At 40.1% G+C, this 18,969-nt stretch overlaps 1 protein-coding gene across 1 annotated transcript; it reads left to right on the forward strand.

Annotated features, from left to right (window-relative positions):
• Positions 1 to 1,672: 1,672 nt before the first annotated feature.
• On the forward strand, positions 1,673 to 18,354 carry LOC148361534 (uncharacterized). The gene is made up of 53 exons (XM_088342234.1): positions 1,673 to 1,728; positions 2,273 to 2,326; positions 2,392 to 2,445; positions 2,527 to 2,580; positions 2,645 to 2,698; positions 2,996 to 3,049; positions 3,123 to 3,167; positions 3,302 to 3,355; positions 3,435 to 3,479; positions 3,658 to 3,711; positions 3,794 to 3,838; positions 3,917 to 3,970; positions 5,291 to 5,335; positions 5,417 to 5,470; positions 5,708 to 5,752; positions 5,817 to 5,978; positions 6,158 to 6,211; positions 6,280 to 6,333; positions 6,848 to 6,892; positions 7,702 to 7,755; positions 7,857 to 7,901; positions 7,981 to 8,034; positions 8,324 to 8,377; positions 8,451 to 8,504; positions 8,907 to 9,014; positions 9,098 to 9,187; positions 9,263 to 9,316; positions 9,845 to 9,952; positions 10,307 to 10,414; positions 10,575 to 10,628; positions 10,708 to 10,761; positions 10,849 to 10,956; positions 11,034 to 11,087; positions 11,165 to 11,218; positions 11,292 to 11,345; positions 11,419 to 11,472; positions 11,557 to 11,664; positions 11,745 to 11,798; positions 11,882 to 11,935; positions 12,022 to 12,075; positions 12,387 to 12,440; positions 12,523 to 12,630; positions 12,692 to 12,745; positions 12,812 to 12,865; positions 12,939 to 13,046; positions 13,135 to 13,188; positions 13,267 to 13,302; positions 13,366 to 13,419; positions 13,485 to 13,803; positions 14,435 to 14,547; positions 14,630 to 14,698; positions 15,950 to 16,183; positions 16,263 to 18,354. The coding sequence occupies exons 1-53, from the start codon at positions 1,678 to 1,680 to the stop codon at positions 16,407 to 16,409; spliced, it is 3,912 nt and encodes a 1,303-aa protein (XP_088198360.1). The 5' UTR covers positions 1,673 to 1,677; the 3' UTR covers positions 16,410 to 18,354.
• Positions 18,355 to 18,969: the final 615 nt, after the last annotated feature.

An 18,969-nucleotide genomic window follows, 5' to 3' on the forward strand; every position in this document is an offset into this window, starting at 1 on the left:
ATAAGCGGTGCAGATAATGGATGGACAAAGTTGTCCCTAAACAATATAATGTCTAATTTTGTCTGATCATGTTTTGGATAATTTCTGTGTTTTACAACAGTCCTGGCTTAAATATTGGTATTGAATTAGAAATTACAAAGTTGAGTCATGAAACGTGACGTAAAAAAGCTAAGAAAAGAAAAGAAAAGAATGGAAAGAAAAGTACAATTTAAAACACATGAAAATCTAAAGCCCAAGAAATCGCTACGTTACGTGGCGAAATAAGAATTTTGTTACAAACTTTGTCAAGGAAATGTCAAACACATGCAAATAATTTTCTTTAGTGAGCAATGTAAAATGATGGGTGAGCATATTGCGACACAGAACTTTTATTCTCTCCACTAAAAAAATTGCTCACATCATTGTGAACTCAGCCTACTTCAATAATAAAAATCTAAATTTGTGACATTTTTGTGTGTTTTTTTATTTCAGGGAACACAATTTATAGGTTCATCTGGTCCTGTAGGTCCTCAGGTTAGTGTTTTGCATGAAACAAAGCTCAACACAAATGGTTATTGTAATGTTCCACAATAATCACCGTATACATTTTTTGTTTGTGTGTAGGGTGCACCGGGCCCTCCCGGAATTACCGGTTTGGTGGGACCTCGAGGAGATCCCGGGGAACTGGTCAGTGTTTTCCTCTGTTTCTAATCAATCATGACCTGAAATGGTCTGAACTATTTGAGTTTTTAGGGACCCCCAGGACTACCTGGCATGAATGGAGTTGACGGAATCCCAGGCCCACCAGGAAACATCATGGTCTTACCGGTAACTAAGAGAAGAAAATAAAAATGTGTCATTGGATTTTGTGTTATTTTGATTGTGAAACAGGAAACAGAAAGAAAACAGAAAGAGATGAACATCAAACCCATGTTTCTACTCTAACATTTAGATTTTTATATTTGATGTTATGTAGGCCTATATACAGAATTGTTAAATCTGTTTTAAAGATGGATCTCAAACTTCCTATTGATTTACATTTGTGGTCACCATGGCTCTGGAGGTTATATAGGATACCGGTATGAATTCTGCATTTTTGAAAATTTTAACGTTTTTTTCTCGGTTTTACTATAATTTTTCTCTGCTTTCTTTTTTATTAAATAAGAAAATAATATAATTTCAAACTGCAAAATTATGTGCAAGATTTTTAACTTATTTGATTTATTTGAAACAATCTTAAACAGCTTAATCAAACCAAAAGTTATTAAACATATTTCAGTCTTAAGTTTAGTTTTATGAGTCGTAGCAATATGTTATCAGTTTCCAAACAATTGAACTACATAATCACATAAGAAAAAAACTATGTGGCCATCCACATAAGGACTACCGTTAATCTGCTTGTATGTTGGAAATACTCTATGTCTTCGCGTTTTCGGGGTGTTGGAAATGTTGGTTTTTTCTAGTTTATGGTTTTTATTTGACGTAAAGAGACTTAAAATAATGAGGAAATCATTTTGAGTTTTTGTTTATTTGTGTGCAGTTTCGGGGTGCTGGTGGTGAAAAATCAGCAACCATTTCTGCGCAAGAGGCTCAAGCACAGGCCATCATGCAGCAGGCAAAGGTAAAACCTCAATGGAAAAAAAGAATCAGCAACTGTTACCTTTTTAAAACAATTTTTTTTTCTTTTCATAGTTGTCAATGAAGGGTCCTCCTGGTCCATTGGGGCTTAGGGGACGACCGGGACCACTTGTAAGTTCTTATTTAGGAATTTACACACAAACACACACACACACACACACATAGTATATAGTTTAGAGGACACTAAATATAAGGAGAGAAGACATCACTGAATTTTTAACTTGTAATGAATACAAGAGATGACCGTACCACAAAAACCCTCAAGATGCATATTCCAATCTGCTCTAAAGGGCGCCGCACACTCCCCTCGGATTACTTTTTGTTTTTAATTACATCTCCTAGGTTACAAAGGGGTGTGGGACTTCAAAGAACAGCAAAATCATTGGTCAATAGTGACAATTATGTGAAAAGTGCACAATCGTCAAAATGAAACGATAATGACAAAAAACTGCCCGATAATAGTCAAAATAACCAAGTACCCTGGCATCTTCAGCAAACTTCTTTGCAGGTGTCCATAGTAAATGATCAACTTAGCATTCACCCCTTTTTAAGCTACATGAACAAAGAAGTAATAATCAGTTTTTATTGTCAGAAAAACAGAACAACAATCACTAAATGATTTGCTTAACAGGTTTATTGTATGTGTGTCCATCAGGGTATTCCGGGTCCATCCGGCCTGAAGGGAAGCAATGGAGAAACAGGCCCTTCTGTAAGTATGAGCAAGTTGTCATTGTAACACTTTCCTTTTGATCGTAACACAGTGGTCACACTTAGGGTTCAACAGGAGCCCCTGGCATTCCAGGCCTAAATGGACGCCCTGGAAAAAGGGTGCGTCAATGCTTTTATTTGCATGTACAGTATCTATGTGCGTCGCACATGGAGGGTAATGTTTGCTTGTTTATTTGTCAGGGACGAGCCGGGGCTGATGGCGGACGAGGCGACATCGGAGAGACGGGGGTCAAGGCGAGTTGCAAAAGCGACTTGGTGGCACATCATAATCTCAATCTAAAGTGGTTTGTTCTTGCAGGGCGATAGAGGCTTTGATGGGCTGCCAGGTCTGCCAGGAGACATGGGTCATAAAGTAAGTGTGACTCAGTGAAGTACGTCATTTTTATCAGTCAACAAATGAAAGGTGTACAAATTTCGGTCTTTACAGAACAGAGTTTAATGCCAGTCCATTTACAGTACATATTCAGTTAAAACCATAACATTTTGTTACATAATGCTGCTAAAAAAAGTGTCTTTTGATGCTACTCAAAACAGCAGTAACCACCATTGCACGTGAACTCTTACTATGACATTAATTGATTGGGGTCTTATTGTGAAAAGACATAAAATGTTGAAATGAATTCAATCATAATTTTCTATACTTCCTCAGGGCGAGAGGGGAAAACCAGGACCACAAGGCCCTGCTGGAGAGCCGGGAGAAAAAGTAAAACCTTTAGTGTTGATGGTTTTTCATATTCTTTGGATGTCTTTAATGCTTTTGTTGCTGGTATTAATAGGGTTCTGAGGGTCCACCTGGACCAAGAGGACAACCGGGTGATGCTGTGAGTGGTCACATGCATCTAAATACTTCTTTTCTCCCAAAATGGAATTTCACACAATGAATTAAATACTTGCAAAGCTCGTAAAGGTTGCAGTTATTTACCTCAGGAAGACTTAAAATTGTTTTGTTTTACAGGGTTCCAGAGGTAACAATGGCCCAAGAGGTCGTCCGGGACCCCCAGGACAGTCAGTGAGTGCCAAAAACACTTTGACATAGATCAAAATGCACTTTTAATTGCATGTATCTGTTTGTTTTTTTTTTATCACAGGGCCATCGTGGAATCGATGGTGTTCAAGGTTCAAAGGGTAACATTGTGAGTATTTCAAATCATTTTAGCCTCATCTGGAGCAAGAAGTTCCCGTTTTTTTGAGTCTGCTACCATGTGTGTGTGTGTGTGTGTGTGTGTGTGTGTGTGTGTGTGTGTGTGTGTGTGTGTGTGTGTGTGTGTGTGTGTGTGTGTGTGTGTGTGTGTGTGTGTGAGACTTTTTTAGGGGGCCCCTGGAGAAATTGGTGCACCAGGTATGCAAGGCAACCCAGGAATTCAGGTATAAGTACGATAAAAATAGGATCAGAATACCCTCCAAAATGTCAGATTCCTAAAATATGAATATTCTCGGCTTCCTTCAGGGCTTTCCTGGTCCTCAGGGATTAGTTGGGATGCCTGGAGAGAAGGTAAAACTAAGGAAAGATGAATGCAGTTGAGCACTTCAGGAAAATGTCACGTTTTGTTTCTTAAATTTTGTGTGTCAGGGGCCGCAAGGAAAGAAAGGGGCACATGGTCTACCTGGCAATGATGGCCCTCCAGTAAGTTGAAAAAAAACACTCGAAGAACAATCGGTTACGAAAACAACCAGACCCATTTGTCTATCATTTTAATTGTATTATATCAGGGGTGGGTAGTAACGACTTACATTAACTCTTTTACATTTACTTGAGTAACTTTTGAGACATTTAGTGCTTTTGGGAGTATTTTTAAATCACTAAACTTTTTATTTTTACTTGAGTAGATATGTGAAGAACAAACTGTACTCTTACTCCGCTAAATTAGCCGACATTGAAGCCGTTACTAAGTAACTTAAATCTCTGCGTACATACGAGCTTTTCTGCAAGTTCTTCACTTGTTTTATTTCCTCGGTGTCCCCTGATTGAGAGCCGTTTGAAGGGCTGTTTTAAAGCAAAACGGTGGGTGTGTGATCGGCCGTAGAGCACAAAGGTAAAAAGAGAAAAAAACTGTAACTTAAGGTGTATTAATGTGATTTTTTTTTTCACTATACCTTTTAAAAAGGTTGATATTTTATTTTTATAAATGCATGATACATTTTATTGCACTGTTATTATTGGACAGATAAGGAGCACATTGTGCACCTTTGTTGTTGTTTTTTTCCAATCCTTAAAATAAAACGACATCAAACATTAGATTTCTTAATTGCGTTTTTTAAATTTTATCAAAACAATCAAACATTCTCTAATACATTATTAAACCTTAGGCGGTATTATACAACAAATTATGCAGGTCATTCTCCACAGGATATGCTGCATCCAACAAAGTCATTTTGACAATAAGTTAATATACTTTATATACAGTACATACGGCATATGTTGCATTTATTACAAAGCTTATGTAAGGCTTTTAGTTTTTTGTGTTTCCTGACAATTTTTGGGGGGTCAATATTTTTGGTTGCCAACCCCTGGGCTAGCTTGTTCTCCCTGCAGAGCCTGTTAAAAAAGTACTTGGGCTTTACAGGTGCTACTTGTACTTAATTAGTTTATTTGATTTATACTATTGGAATATTATCTTTTATTAAAGTACGTGAATTGACATTGATTACTTTAATATATTTTAGATTTCAACGTAATTTATTGTTGATTGGATGGATTTCGATGACTTGATGATCCGATTGAATGGTTGTTTAAAAAAATCAATAAATGAGTCATTGCTACAGTTACTCAGAACCTGAGTAATTTTTTCACTAAGTACTTTTTTTCTTTTACTCAAGTAATTATTTGGATGACTACTTTTTACTTTTGCTTGAGTTTTATTTTTCTGTAGTAACAGTACTTTTAATTGAGTAAAGTATTTGGCTACTCATCCCACCCCTGTATAATATGCATTCTCACTTACAGGGTCATCCCGGACGAGAAGGCAATCCTGGTGAAAAAGGTTTGCCGGTAAGATAAGGGCACTAGTTTCAAGTGTTGTTATCCGGGCTGGTAAAATGTTTTGCTGAAACGTGTCATTTCTCGTTGAAGGGTCCTGTGGGAATACAGGGACCAGTCGGATATCCTGGACAACGAGGAGTCAAGGTTGAAATATTTGCATCCATGCTAAAAACGCAAATATTGCATGGAAAAAAAGTAAAATGAGAATTGTTCCCATCCTGTGGATTTTTGCTTTTCAGGCATGATAAAATCATTGGGTTGAGAACGATAGCTTCAAAAAAATGGATGAATTAATAGATAAACATTGTTTATTAATTTGTCATGGAAATAAATGGTAAGTTCCTTCAAATGTAAATGATGATCATGTTCCATATTGATCAGGGAGGTGATGGGATCCGAGGACTGAAAGGCAGCAAAGGCGAGAAGGTGATGTTCATCCATAATATCTCCATGATTGCCAACTCTCTCACTAACATTTCTCTTCTTTCAGGGCGAGGACGGTTTCCCAGGAGCAAAGGGCGAGATGGGTGGCAAAGGGGACAGCGGTGACAATGGCGCTCAAGGTGCACGTGGGGAAGATGGCCCCGAAGGACCCAAAGGGCAAATGGGACAAATGGGAGACACGGGACCCTCGGGCATCGCTGGAGAGAAGGTATAGTGTGCAATAGTAATGATATCATCTTTAAAATGTATATTTCTTCCATACATGTTTACACTTTTTTGTTAAGATTTTCCCAAAATGTTTAATCAAAATTTCTGCCTGGGATGAACTGAAGTTTCATATATGCGTCAAGTTTCCAAAGAGTTTTAAAACGTGATGCTGTTTATCAGGGAAAATTAGGAGTACCTGGTTTGCCAGGATATCCAGGGCGACTCGGACCAAAGGTAACTTCATTACTATTTTATTGCAATGCAATCAAGAATAACAAACATGACCTGGAATCTTGTCACAGGGTTCTGATGGCTTTCCTGGTGCACTCGGAGGTTCCGGAGAGAAAGGCAAAAAAGTGAGTCCAAGAAAATAAAAAATGAATAACAAGATTTTTACCGGGCAGCACGGCTTGTGCGGCACAGTTCATGTCATGGGAACCTGTTGTGGGTTCAAATCCAGCTCCAGACTTCCTGTGCGGAGTTTGTATGTTCTTCCCGTGCTTGCGTGGGTTTCCTCCGGGCACTCCGGTTTCCTCCCACGTTCCAAAAACATGCATTTCAGGTGAATTGGCCGGTCCAAATTGTCCCTAGGTGTGAATGAGCGAATGAGTTGTCTGTCCCTGTGTGCCCTGCGATTGGCTGGCAACCAGTTCAGGGTGTCCCCTGCCCACTGCCCGGAGATGGCTGGGATGGGCTCCAGCCCCCCGCGACCCTAATGAGGATAAGCGGTACGGCCAATGAGAACCCCGCGACCCTAATGAGGATAAGCGGTACGGCTAATGAGATGAGATGAGATGAGATGAGATGAAGATTTTTACCCATTAAATGTGTCAACGATGATCCCATTAACATCCTGTTCTGTGTTTGAAGGGTCCCACTGGACAAGCAGGAAGTGCAGGGCAGCGAGGCCCAAATGTAAGTATAACACCTACTGGAATGGCACTTTAAGTACACCTGAACTCACCAACAAGACTTTTGTATTGATTCACAAGTGAATACTTCCTTACTGATGACAAAATGTTTCCTAATCTGTATATCCTCCAATTGCCAGCTAAAGAATTTTGGTCTTTAGTTTGGTAAAGTTGATTTTTTTTTTTATTCATTTATTTAATTGTATTTGTTTGTTTGGTTTTGTGTTTGTTTATTTTTGCAGGAATACATTAGAAACAAAAACACTCAAATGCATAGGAACTCAAGAAAAAATGTATCCATCTTCAATTCAGTTAAGATTTTTAAATTCCATGTAATTGCCATAAGTATTTAAAATCATCTAAGTTGGTTCTGAATAATGACATAAGTAATATTCAGATACATTTTTTGATACATTTTTAGAAAACAAACCATTATTTGGTCATAATTTCAAAAAATGTTTAGTGTTGTTGTTAATTGTACATACATTCAATTGTTAAACATTTATATAAATAAACCAATAACAGATTGCAATATGTTTTATCCTAAACATAGATAGTTCTTTACACTAAAATCAATGTTTAATGGAATGTTACCTGTTATAGATTATTTGTCTGTGTGCAATGAGTAGTGATATGGATCAGAATACAAATTTTCACCATAAAAATAAATAGCTACAAATTAAAGAGGAAAAACAAACATTGTTCATAAAGTCAATAAACAAATACTACTATAGTAATCACAGTAAAATGTTCCATATTATTGATTAATATTAGTAAAGTGTTGATTCCAGAGGCTCTGATATGTCTATTCAGGGTGCACGGGGAGGCAGAGGACCCAGAGGGCCCACAGGGAAACCTGGAGAAAAGGTGAGGATAATTGCAACACTTAGAAACCAAATGGAGTCACTTAAGGTTGCCTTGGCTACACACTTAATTTGCTCTTTTTTGGGGGGTGAAAATGTTTTCAGGGAGCCTCTGGGCACGACGGCCCTCCGGGATCTAGCGGTGAGAGGGTGAGCGGCAGCATAAATAATTGATTTGGTAAAACAGCCTGAATGCTGCTCAGCGTTGAGTGATTGCATTTTTTTAAAGGGACCTCAAGGACCTCAAGGAATGGGTGGAGAGCCTGGACCCAAAGGAACATTGGTAAATTCCCTCAAAACATTGTTATTTCATTTTGAATGAAAAGAAAATAGTGCTGCAAACTGCAAGAAAGGAGACTTTGAGTGGTACAGACTTCAAGACAATAGGATGAATCATTTGGAGATAGCATTACAGAGTTATTTGGTTTTCATTACAATGACAGCTTTAAATTATTCTTTTGAAAATTTCATGTTTGATGAGAGTGCAAAATGGTAAATGTTGATTTTGCTTATTTTTGTGTTCTCATGAATTCGATACTTTTTTTTTCAAACAACCTGATTCGATTGTGAAGGGGCCCGCCGGGAAAGATGGACTTCCAGGGCACCCAGGTCAACGTGGAGAACCGGTAATTGAAGAACGAAATCTACTTTTTATTGGAATCTTGAGGCTTTCCCCGAGCATTTTGTTTTTAACCACAGGGATTCCAAGGGAAAACGGGACCCCCGGGACCCTCTGGTGTTGTAGGGCCACAGGTGAGTGACCAGCCCTTTGAGACTTTTTTGGATTAAGGGCTATACAAATAAACATAAATTGGCTTTCAAGCAATTCTCAGAAGTTAAATTGTAAATTTAAGATGAATATGTATAAGGTAATACCAGTAATTTAACCGTACACAAAATTGGTGTCATAGCAGGGACACGTAGTTGCGGTTGATATTACATTCACAATATTTTGTGACAGAAGAGAAGTACGTTGGTCAAAGTATTCTCTTTTACAATAGCTTAGTCAGGCCCCAATGCACCATCGATAGGCCTACTGCAACTGCATACCAAGCACAGTGTGCACTTTTGATCATTTTATTTCCCTATTGACCTAGCAGCCAGGAGACTTGTCTTTGTTATTTTTTTGAGGCAGTCTTCATATGTGCATTCCAGGGAAAATCAGGCGAGCCTGGCCCCACAGGGGACCGAGGCCACCCAGGTACACCAGGTGTACCCGGTGAACATGGTTTACCTGGTACGGCCGGGAAGGAAGGTGGCAAGGTAGGTTTTGAAATTGCCTCGATAATCTCTTGCTCAAGATTTAGCAACACAAGACTACATATGGTGGGTTGGTTAATCCTCAGGGCGATCCTGGTTTACCCGGAGCTATGGGAAAGAATGGACCCCCAGGACTGAAGGGATTCAGGGGAAGCAGAGGTGCTCCTGGTGTTATGGTAACATAAACAAGTCACTCTACCATACAGTAGACATCCCATCAACCGCAGTTAAAAATTAATTGATGTTTTTAGGGGCCTCCTGGTCTTAAAGGAAGTGCAGGACCCCATGGAGCATCAGGAGCCATTGTGAGTTACATTCGGATGAGGAGGGGGCATGGATCCAAAGTTACACACTGACCACATTTTTCTCACTTAAGTCCACTATTTATTGGTATTGTAAAGAGTAATACTTGCAAAAAAACATAATTTCTTTCCTAAAATTGGAAACATCAAATTTGAAATGGCCTCTTCCAATTGACAGAATGATAATCGAGCCCAATCCAGAATAAAATGAATGGACCGGGATACATTGTTGTGATACGTAGAGTGTTGCATAATAGGCATATCATAGTCATATTACCTCTGCATTAAAAAAAAAATGACAAAATTAGTTGGATTGATAAAAGATAGTATTGACCAATCCACAGTAATAGGTAGGAAAAAGTGGCATAAAGCCATCCCCGTGTAATATGTATTTGTCTTTTTATTAATTCATAGGGCTATTGTTGGTTTCTAAAATATCTGTTTTTACGTATACAATCTGATTTTTTTTAAAAGCTATTCAAGTTGACATTAGTTGCAATCAAAGTAAGGTATGTATTCGCGATCATGCAGGGGCCTGGTGCTGAGAGAGGTGCTCCTGGGCCCGCTGGAGCCATTGGACAACCGGGACGAGCTGGACCCATTGGAGGATCAGGACCAATGGGAGAAAAAGGCGAGCCTGTAAGATTTTGTTTTTTAAAACATCACGAAAAAAAATCTTTTCTGTTGTAATAACTTGGACTTAGCTTTTTTAGGCTTTTGATGATTTTGGACGGATTAAGATCCATGATAATTGTATGACATCAGTTTTAATTTTGGCTTATCTGGCAACCAGTCCAGAGTTCCCATACACTAGGTCAAATAATCATGACATCATAGTAAAATCAGGCATTAGAGGTAGAAGCAACTAATCAAAGAAACGCATTAAAGTTGAAGTTTCAATCTGCAAATGTGATAAATTTGCTGATATCTGATGACTAAATCCGTCATATGATTATTAGATTGCAACATATCATTTGTACATGTCTGTCTTAGGGTGAGAAAGGTCCACTGGGACCAGCTGGCCAGGATGGAGAGCAGGGACCTGGGGGTATGCCTGGAGCTACAGGTCCTCCAGGACCTGCGGGTGATGATGGTGACAAGGTAATCCTTTAGTGAAAGTTGGTCGTCGTACCGCTTTTGGGATCATAACACTGTCTCCAAAAGCACAAAATCACAACTAATAATCATTTATTAATGACTGAGGAGGAAGACTTGAGTGTTAGGGGTTACATCATACATTCTTACTGCATGTGTGTCAAAGGGGGAGCAAGGAGGACCAGGTCAAAAAGGAAGTAAAGGTGACAAAGGCGAAGCTGTGAGTGTAACACTTCACTTGACATTTAGCATGACTGGCAGAACTATAATATCTGACTGAATGTTCTTTGTCTCCATAGGGACCCTCAGGACCCGTAGGTACTCAAGGACCCATTGGACAACCAGGACATCCTGTGAGTCAGCTTGTTGAGATGTGCGCTGATAAAAACATAAAGTAGACAATAGTGAACTACCTTTGGATGACTTCCTGTGTGTTGTAGGGTCAAGACGGGGAGGTAGGGCCCCGGGGCCAGCAGGGAATGTACGGACCCAAAGGTGATGAGGGACTTCGCGGTTTGAAGGGTTTGAGAGGACCAATAGGATTACAGGTAAAGTGCTCACAGGCACTACTAATCAGGGAGTAGTGTTACAGCAGCAGAAAGATTGACATGTATTTTGACACAAGGGCATGCCAGGCCTTCCTGGTGAGAAAGGAGAGAGTGGACATGCTGGGCTTATGGTGAGTTGTCTTTTCTTTTTTTGTTCTTGTGTCTGTACTTGTAGATTTAACCCCAATAATTCACATATGGTTTCTAGGGTCCACCTGGGCAACAAGGGCCGACGGGTTCTCAAGGACCAATCGGAGGACTGGTACAAAACATTCTATGTTTGTCCCTACACGGTGTAATTCACTGGGTTCTGATGATTTTAATGTCTTACACAGGGGCCCATGGGTCGGCAGGGTACAGTGGGACAGCCTGGCGTGGTTGGGGAAAAGGTAATAATTGCATCAGATAACTTCTCACCTAATGGTTTGCATGTGAAGCATGGCTATTTAATCTCTCACTTAGGGAGAAGATGGTGAATCTGGTGATCCCGGCCCAGTTGGTTTTTCAGGCAAAATGGTGAGCCTGTATTCGTAATTGATATTTCATTATTTGTCCGAAGTCACTTACTTCCCTTATCAAAAGTGACTTCCTCTCCTTTAGGGTGAACCGGGTGACCAAGGGGAAAAAGGGGATACTGGTAAACCAGGAGCAGCTGGTCCTCCTGGTTCCCGGGGTACACCAGGGGAGGACGGAGCCAAGGGCAAATCAGTGAGTTGTCACAAACCTCTCAAATGTCCACACTAAATGAAGCATTAATGCGTAAAATGATAGTACTGCATTTCTGTCAGGGTCCTATAGGTGTCACCGGAGACCTTGGACAGCAAGGGGAGGCTGGACCCAATGTGAATGCACCTCCTCGCCTAAATTCTACCCATCAATGAATATCATCCGCAACCAAATGTTGTCATTTTTGGTGTTCTGTTAGGGTATTGACGGCATTCCTGGGGCTAAAGGAGATATTGGAGAACCTGGAAAATCTGTGTGTAAAAATCAGCAAATTATGTATAAATATAAAAAGATGTCTGATAGTTTACTAGAATTTGTTTGCAATTCTCTCCTTTGCAGGGACCCCAAGGAGCCCAAGGGGAACCAGGACCACCAGGATCTCCTGGCCGTAGGGTGGGTTCATGTTTTTTGGGCCCAGAATCTAAGTTGAAACTAAATAAGCAGCACTCAAGATTTAAAATATACCGGGGTGTAGATTTTGATCCTTTTGGGCTACGTCTCAACTTATCTACTACCCCCAAAGCATGGTCTTTACGTGGTTATAAGTCATTAAACACAAATCCTTGACTTAGAATTAACTTTCCAATACCTTGACTCTAAACCTGAAACATTTCATTGTCTTTGTAAACCTCATCTTACTTGCCAAATTAAACGATTGGTCTTTACCCTAACTTTTGAAACTCTAAGATGTTTTTTTTCCCAAGGGGCACCTGGGCAAAGCCGGGAAAAATGGAAAAGAAGGTATGAAGGGAAACAAGGTCAGTAGCAAACAACGCTTCTTGATTCACAACTGGAGAAAGTTCACCTTTTTAGGTGTTAGTGCTTCTGTGCTCATAACAGGGTGCTCCAGGAATTGAGGGTCCAATTGGAAAAAGGGGACCAGTTGGTCGTCAAGGCCAACCCGGAAAGGCTGGTCCACAAGGTCTTAGCGGGATTCCTGGTCCAGCTGTAAGTCAAGATTTTTAAACAATATGCAATCTGTGAATCATTGTCCTTTTTTTTGTGTCAGGGTGAGCAAGGACTAACTGGGCCAACAGGCCAGTCGGGGCCACCTGGTCCAATGGTAATATGTTTATTCACACTTTTTAATTTGCGTTCACTTTACGGATTATGACACAAAGTCTTTCAGGGTCCACCAGGATTAGTCGGACTAAAAGGCGAACATGGAAAAATTGGTGACAAGGTGAATTGAAGATTGACAGCATATATCGACAAACAGTCCGCATGAACTCACCTGTCCTGTGCCTCGTATGCAGGGTCATGGTGGCCTCATAGGTTTAATTGGACCCCCTGGGGACATTGGAGAAAAGGGGGACAGAGGGTTACCAGGAATCCAGGGTCTACCAGGGTCGAAAGGAGATGAGGTATTTGAAACACAGTTTCAGACATTTAAAATATGAATCTGGTTGGTCATCCAATCCAACTTTAACTTCTTCTGTGTTTGAACCCAAGGGACCCACTGGTCCTGCTGGTCCTCACGGCCCTCCTGGCCCAACTGGTCTTTCGGTGGGTATAATTCTTATATTGAAATATGCATTGTAAGAAGAGATGTTGATCGATTGTACCTTCCTTTTTTGATTGCAGGGTTCAATCGGTGACAAGGGTTCCAAAGGAAATCCGGCAAGTGTCTTTGCTAAGTTGACATTGTCTAAGTACCTGAACTAACAGGTTTTATGAACATAGGGTCCTATTGGGCCCCGAGGAGACACAGGACCCGCAGGACCTCCTGGACCACCAGTGAGTAATATAAAAATAAAAATGTCCCAAAAAAAAACTCAACACTGAAAGTGGACTACTCTCAGGGACTCCCAGCGGAGACAACCCTACCAGATCAAGGATGGCAAAGGCGTACCCAAGTTCTGGACGGTGCGGTTCTTGAAGGCGTGGAAGAGACAGTTGAAGACATTGAGGAGGACGATTCGAGGTGGTTTCAGGGAGATCAGCCCAACTTGAGTGCTTGGAGTAGCGAAAAGAGCGAAGACCAAGGCATGGAGGAGGTGTTTGCCTCACTTTCCTCAATGAAAGTTGAAGTTGAAGGCCTACGCACCCCCCAGGGGACCTACGACAGCCCCGCTCGCTCCTGCAAAGAGCTTTGGCTACTCAGTCCAGAGCTTACCAATGGTAGAAATACACAAATCGTCTGATGACCTACATATGCACCAACATTCTATAAACACTGAAGTCAAAACAGGCTAATCCACCACTTGGATATATTTCTAGGTAGTTTTTTCAATCGACGAATTAATATCTTGGACTTGTATAAACAAATGATACAATTTTTTTAGAATTGGAATTGTTTTTATTGTCATTGATAACATTGTTTTGAACATTGATTACAATGAGATTAGTCATGGCACTCCAGGATAAACATGTAATAAAGAATTAAAAGAGGGAAAAATACATGAAAAGAATGTTAAGATAAATAGGCAAATATTTACAATGTGGTACTTGAAGACCAGCCCAAGTCGTAGTAAAAGGAAAAAATACAATGACATTTAGCAGCAACATATTTCCAGAATTAGATTAGAAATAGGATATGAATACTTATCTTTCTATACTTAGGCAATACATTTATTTTTTTACAGTATTGTGCGCTTGTTCAGGGTTGTGATGGTCTTGGCAAAGAAACTTAAGAAAATGATGTGGTTATTCTACATTTTCGAGATTGTTTTAGAACTATAGAATTTATTTTGAATACAAACAGACCAGTTCGTACTGAGAAATTTGGTAACATTTTTCTGCTTGCCTGCAGGCGAGTACTGGATTGACCCCAACCAGGGCTGTCACCGAGACGCATTCAAGGTGTTTTGTAACTTCACTGCTCAGGGGGAGACCTGTCTTTACCCGGACAAAAAGTTTCAGTCGGTCAGTTTTATGTTTACACACACACAAAAAAACACAGCATCCTTTGAATTGTGATATACTAATTGTACTGTTTTTTCATTAGGTTAAACTGGCAGGTTGGAAAGGAGAAAAGCCAGGCACCTGGTACAGTAAATTCCGGAAAGGAAAAGAGGTGCACAGTGATCTTAGTGAATGTTTCAAGTACTGATACCAACCCTTTTTAAGGTATAAGTACTCACAATAGTTACGAAATAGGCGAAAGGTTCAGAGATCCAAACGGCGAAGTTGACAGTCCAAAAGTAATTTGGTAACAATAGCGGTGTTATTGGGGTGCTTGGAACGTGGTGAGTAAGGCAACGAACAAGGAACTAAGGGGGTGAAGTACTATTAAAGGAACGAGGACGAGTTGCAATAAGTGGAATGAGCCCTGTAAAATCAAGACCACTGACGACAGCTCTAAGGAGGTTAGAGGGAGAGAAACAGGGATAAAGAGCAAACAGAGAAACAGAACTCAGAGTGCAGGATCGTGGCAAGATCAGATTGGACATAATCTATTGCAATGGCACCATCTGCTGCTGTAACGGAATATAGTTACTGAGTGTGACAGCGAGATGTCGGGATGTCGGCTGGCTGCCAAAATTTTCATACATGTTGCTGGGCTGCTACGTGTTGCTGTGCCAGACATGGAATTGAAAAGAAGAGCATTTTCTGGAGAAAATTTGCATTTTCTGATTGTGGTTGTAAGCAGGGTTGGGAGAGTTACTTGTATGGCATGTAATCAGATACAGTTACGAGTTACCTGTTAAAAAAATTAATCAATAACATAATTTAAATACCAAAATATTGCAGTCATTTAATTTGATTACTTTCAACCACTTTTGGATTAATCAAGACCAAATACCCTAAGCAAAGACAAATTACACATAATGTGAATAAAATATTAAAATTTGTTTAAGATAAATGAAAAATTTCACCTTGCAAAAGAATTGGAGGAAGCCAAGGTCAGATAGTTACTTGTAGTCTCACAATAAAATGCTAAACCATGAAGTGTATTTTATTAAGCAAGGAAGCCAGGATATTCTCTGTTTTAGTTCAGAATAAGATCACATAAATATGGTGATCGTAAAGTGGATTTTAAACAACACTTAATTGTAAAATCCAAAAAGAAGACAATAAATAAAATTACAAAAATATGCTCATCAAGCCTGGTTGTAAGTACAGGTGGACCCAGGTCTAGCAGGTCATAAGTCATATGTTTCCAATATTGGTATCCCTAACTAGTCTCGGTATCTACTATATAAGTACTCAATAGCTTAGTTACTAGGCTGAAAAATGTGATATACTGTATAGTTAACATCCCTAGTACTATACATATTGAAATTTCTGACCAAACTGTTGCTGATAAAGCCTGTATTCCTCACAGTTTTCGTACTCTGGCGTGGACGGCGTTCCATTACACGTGGTGCAGATGAACTTCCTCAAGCTGCTGAGCATTACGGCCAGGCAGACGTTCACCTACCACTGTCTCAACTCTGCTGCTTGGTGGGACGGTGACAGCAGCAGTCATCGGTTCGCGCTCCGCTTCCGCGGCAGCCATGGCGAAGAGCTAACACACCAAAACTCAAACTACGTCCGCACTCTTTACGATGGCTGTCAGGTGAGCGGGACACAGCTGATAAGTTTTTAGCTTTAACCCAAAAATCAGACACTGTTTGAATTAGCTGCTTCTGTCCTAGACGCGCTCTGGGCAGGAAAGGACAGTGTTGGAAATAGAGGCCCCCGAGTCCTTAGTGTTGCCCATCCTCGACGTGGCAGTGAATGACTTCGGCAACACAGGCCAAAAGTTCGGATTCCAGGTCGGGCCTATCTGCTTTGGTGGTTAAACCTGGACGAAAATGGACGGGACACCCCTCCACAAAAAGAGCAAAAAAGACTGACTCTTTTAACATGCAGGGAAATGAAACACAAACTACTTCCAAGACCTCAACATATTTATACCTTATTTTCTACTGATTAGGTGGCATACTGCCCTAGTGGTTATCTCTGAGGTACAGAGCTCGGATCTCAGATCCAGCCTTCCTGTGTGGAGTGAATTTTCTCTGGAATTGTCCCACATTCCAAAGAAGTGTATGTTAAGTTCATTGAAGACACTAAATTGTCCATGAATGCTAGTTTTGGATTTGTTCCAGCTCACGCGTTGGCCCAATCAAGAGGCAACAAAATAGAAATAATGAATCGATGCCATCACTGCTGCTCTGAATAATAGTCACCACACAAAGATGCTCAAAAACTTGAATAGTTCCAGTTTGCCCCAAATCGCCCATCAAAAACCCCTTTGCTGTTGGATATTTTCTTAAGCCTTGATGTTACACTCATGTGTGTTGGTGTGATGTCATCAAAAGGAAACTAGGGCAGTTCATTATTTTTAAACTTGAGATGTTTTACAATGTACTGGGAAATAACTTCATAAGAAAAACAAAGTAAATAATGTACTTTAAAATGTTCAATATCTTCGATCATTTGTACTCATCTCAATAAGTATTCTGATACAATTAACATTTATCAAGTGAACGGCATTGGGAAAAAACATCAGTAAAAAAAAAATTCAGGTGGCAAACCTTTTTCTTTTTTACTATGCAACTGGTCTGTGACTGCACAAAAAGTCCAGCGCAGAACTGTGAGTGGTTACTCTGTCTGGAAGAGGCGTGTGTTTTTTTTCAACCAAGCATCTTACTTCCAGGTGAGAATCATCTCTTCTTCAATAACTTTGATTTTAAGACAAAATGGGTAGTCATTTTGTCTTTTAAAATGACTTACCCAATAGAATATGTCTCCTTTTATGTTTGACTTTCCCTTCCACAAGAGAAAAAGATAATCAGTGTATTTAAAATAAAGTGTTTTATGTGTCCCCTCTCATCTTATCAGGACAATGTGTACAACTAGCCCTTTCTAGTGGTAAAACAACATAATTCATTAAGAAAACAGTATTGATTTTAAAAAATAAGCAAAAACGCATGGACTACAGTATTAACATGCATTTTCTATACTTGTAGGTTGAAAAACTTGCATTTATTCTAAATAAAAGAGGCCTCAACTGAATGTAGCTGACATAATTGTCTGCCGTAGTGCTGTTAAGGGTACCTGAAAAACAAAAACCCCGAAAAAGGTTGGACATTAAAAGGAAAAGAAAAATGGGGTGGTCTGTCATGATGTCAGAGGTGGACCCAATGCGTAGAAGCTGGAGCTCAACAAAGGATGGTTTATTAAAAAGCAAACAGGAACAACAAACAAAATATTGGTCTTAAAACTTGAAAAGTGTCTAAACCGTAGACAAAGACCAAACCTGTTGGGTAACAGAAGGAAGATGGAAGTAGCATAGTAATAAGTAAGAATGGAGTCCAAACAGTCATATGCGAAGTGCTAAGATTTTTAGGGACAGGTGCGTGGAGACCCTTAAAACATGTGGATGCCCAATTCCAAACCAAAAAAGGGACAAAGGAGATGGACGCTTCCGCTGGGTCAACGAAGGATGGTTTATTAACTAAAAACAGGAACAACAAACACAAACAAAAACAGGTCTTAATCCTTGAAAAGTGTCCAAACCACAAATACCTGACATGGAAACAAAAGACAGATGGAAGTAGAATGTAAATGACGATGACATGACAAAGATAAGAATTATTAGGGACAGGTGCGTGGAGATTCTGTGCTCAGTTCCAAACTTGATTGTGGCCATTTGGAGAAGGCAACACACCAGATCGTGACAGAGTCTCAGTAGTTTGTATTCTTCCTTGTGCTTTTTAGCCCACGTTTTTGGTTGCTGACACAACACAGCAGCATCCAGTGATCAAATAAAACACATTGTCCCTTTAACAGTGTACCCTGATTTATATTTCCGGGGCGTAATATGAACATAAGCAGCGAAGTCGCTCACCTTTGTTCTGAAGTTCCAACTAAATGAGACTTGTATGCGATCTCCTGTGACTATTAAGCGTTTCCTGTTTGAACACCACCATGTTCCGCTTGCGCAGAAGAGGACACGTGACGTCACACGCAATGCATCGTTTGCGGAAGGACTCATGAATGCTAATGCTGTAGCATATCTAGCAATTTGAAAGTTATTGTTATCGTCTTGGTAATTTTGTTTCATGAAACAGTGTAATTTGTCAATCCAGACCACGTCTACGGTGGCGCAGAAACCTCCAGCTGATTTTAATGAAAACAATGGATTGTCGACACTTTGGCTAACATGTCAGCAGGGACTGTTGTTTGAGCTTACCAAAAAGAGGAGGTGCATTTTTAAATATGCACACTTGTATGATTGTGCTGTTGTAACACAGCTGCAGCAGAGGGCACCCGCGCCCTATGGGGCGGTTCCCCCGGTGTAATCTCAAATACAGAAAAAGAACCAGCTAAGGAGACTGCGCCTTTTACTACTTTGTG

Source organism: Urocampus carinirostris, chromosome 8 (genome assembly GCF_059441175.1).
Source record: "Urocampus carinirostris isolate Australia breed hairy pipefish chromosome 8, RoL_Ucar_1.0, whole genome shotgun sequence".
Lineage (NCBI taxonomy): Eukaryota > Metazoa > Chordata > Actinopteri > Syngnathiformes > Syngnathidae > Urocampus > Urocampus carinirostris.

Excerpts from the sequence above, each read along its gene's own strand:
- LOC148361534 (XM_088342234.1), top strand. The coding sequence starts at position 1,678 with ATGAAGGGTCCTCCTGGTCCATTGGGGCTTAGGGGACGACCGGGACCA. Across the intron at positions 11,936-12,021 it reads TTGGAGAACCTGGAAAATCT|GGACCCCAAGGAGCCCAAGG; the intron begins GTGTGTAAAAAT and ends TCTCCTTTGCAG. Across the intron at positions 13,047-13,134 it reads CAGGGTCGAAAGGAGATGAG|GGACCCACTGGTCCTGCTGG; the intron begins GTATTTGAAACA and ends TTTGAACCCAAG.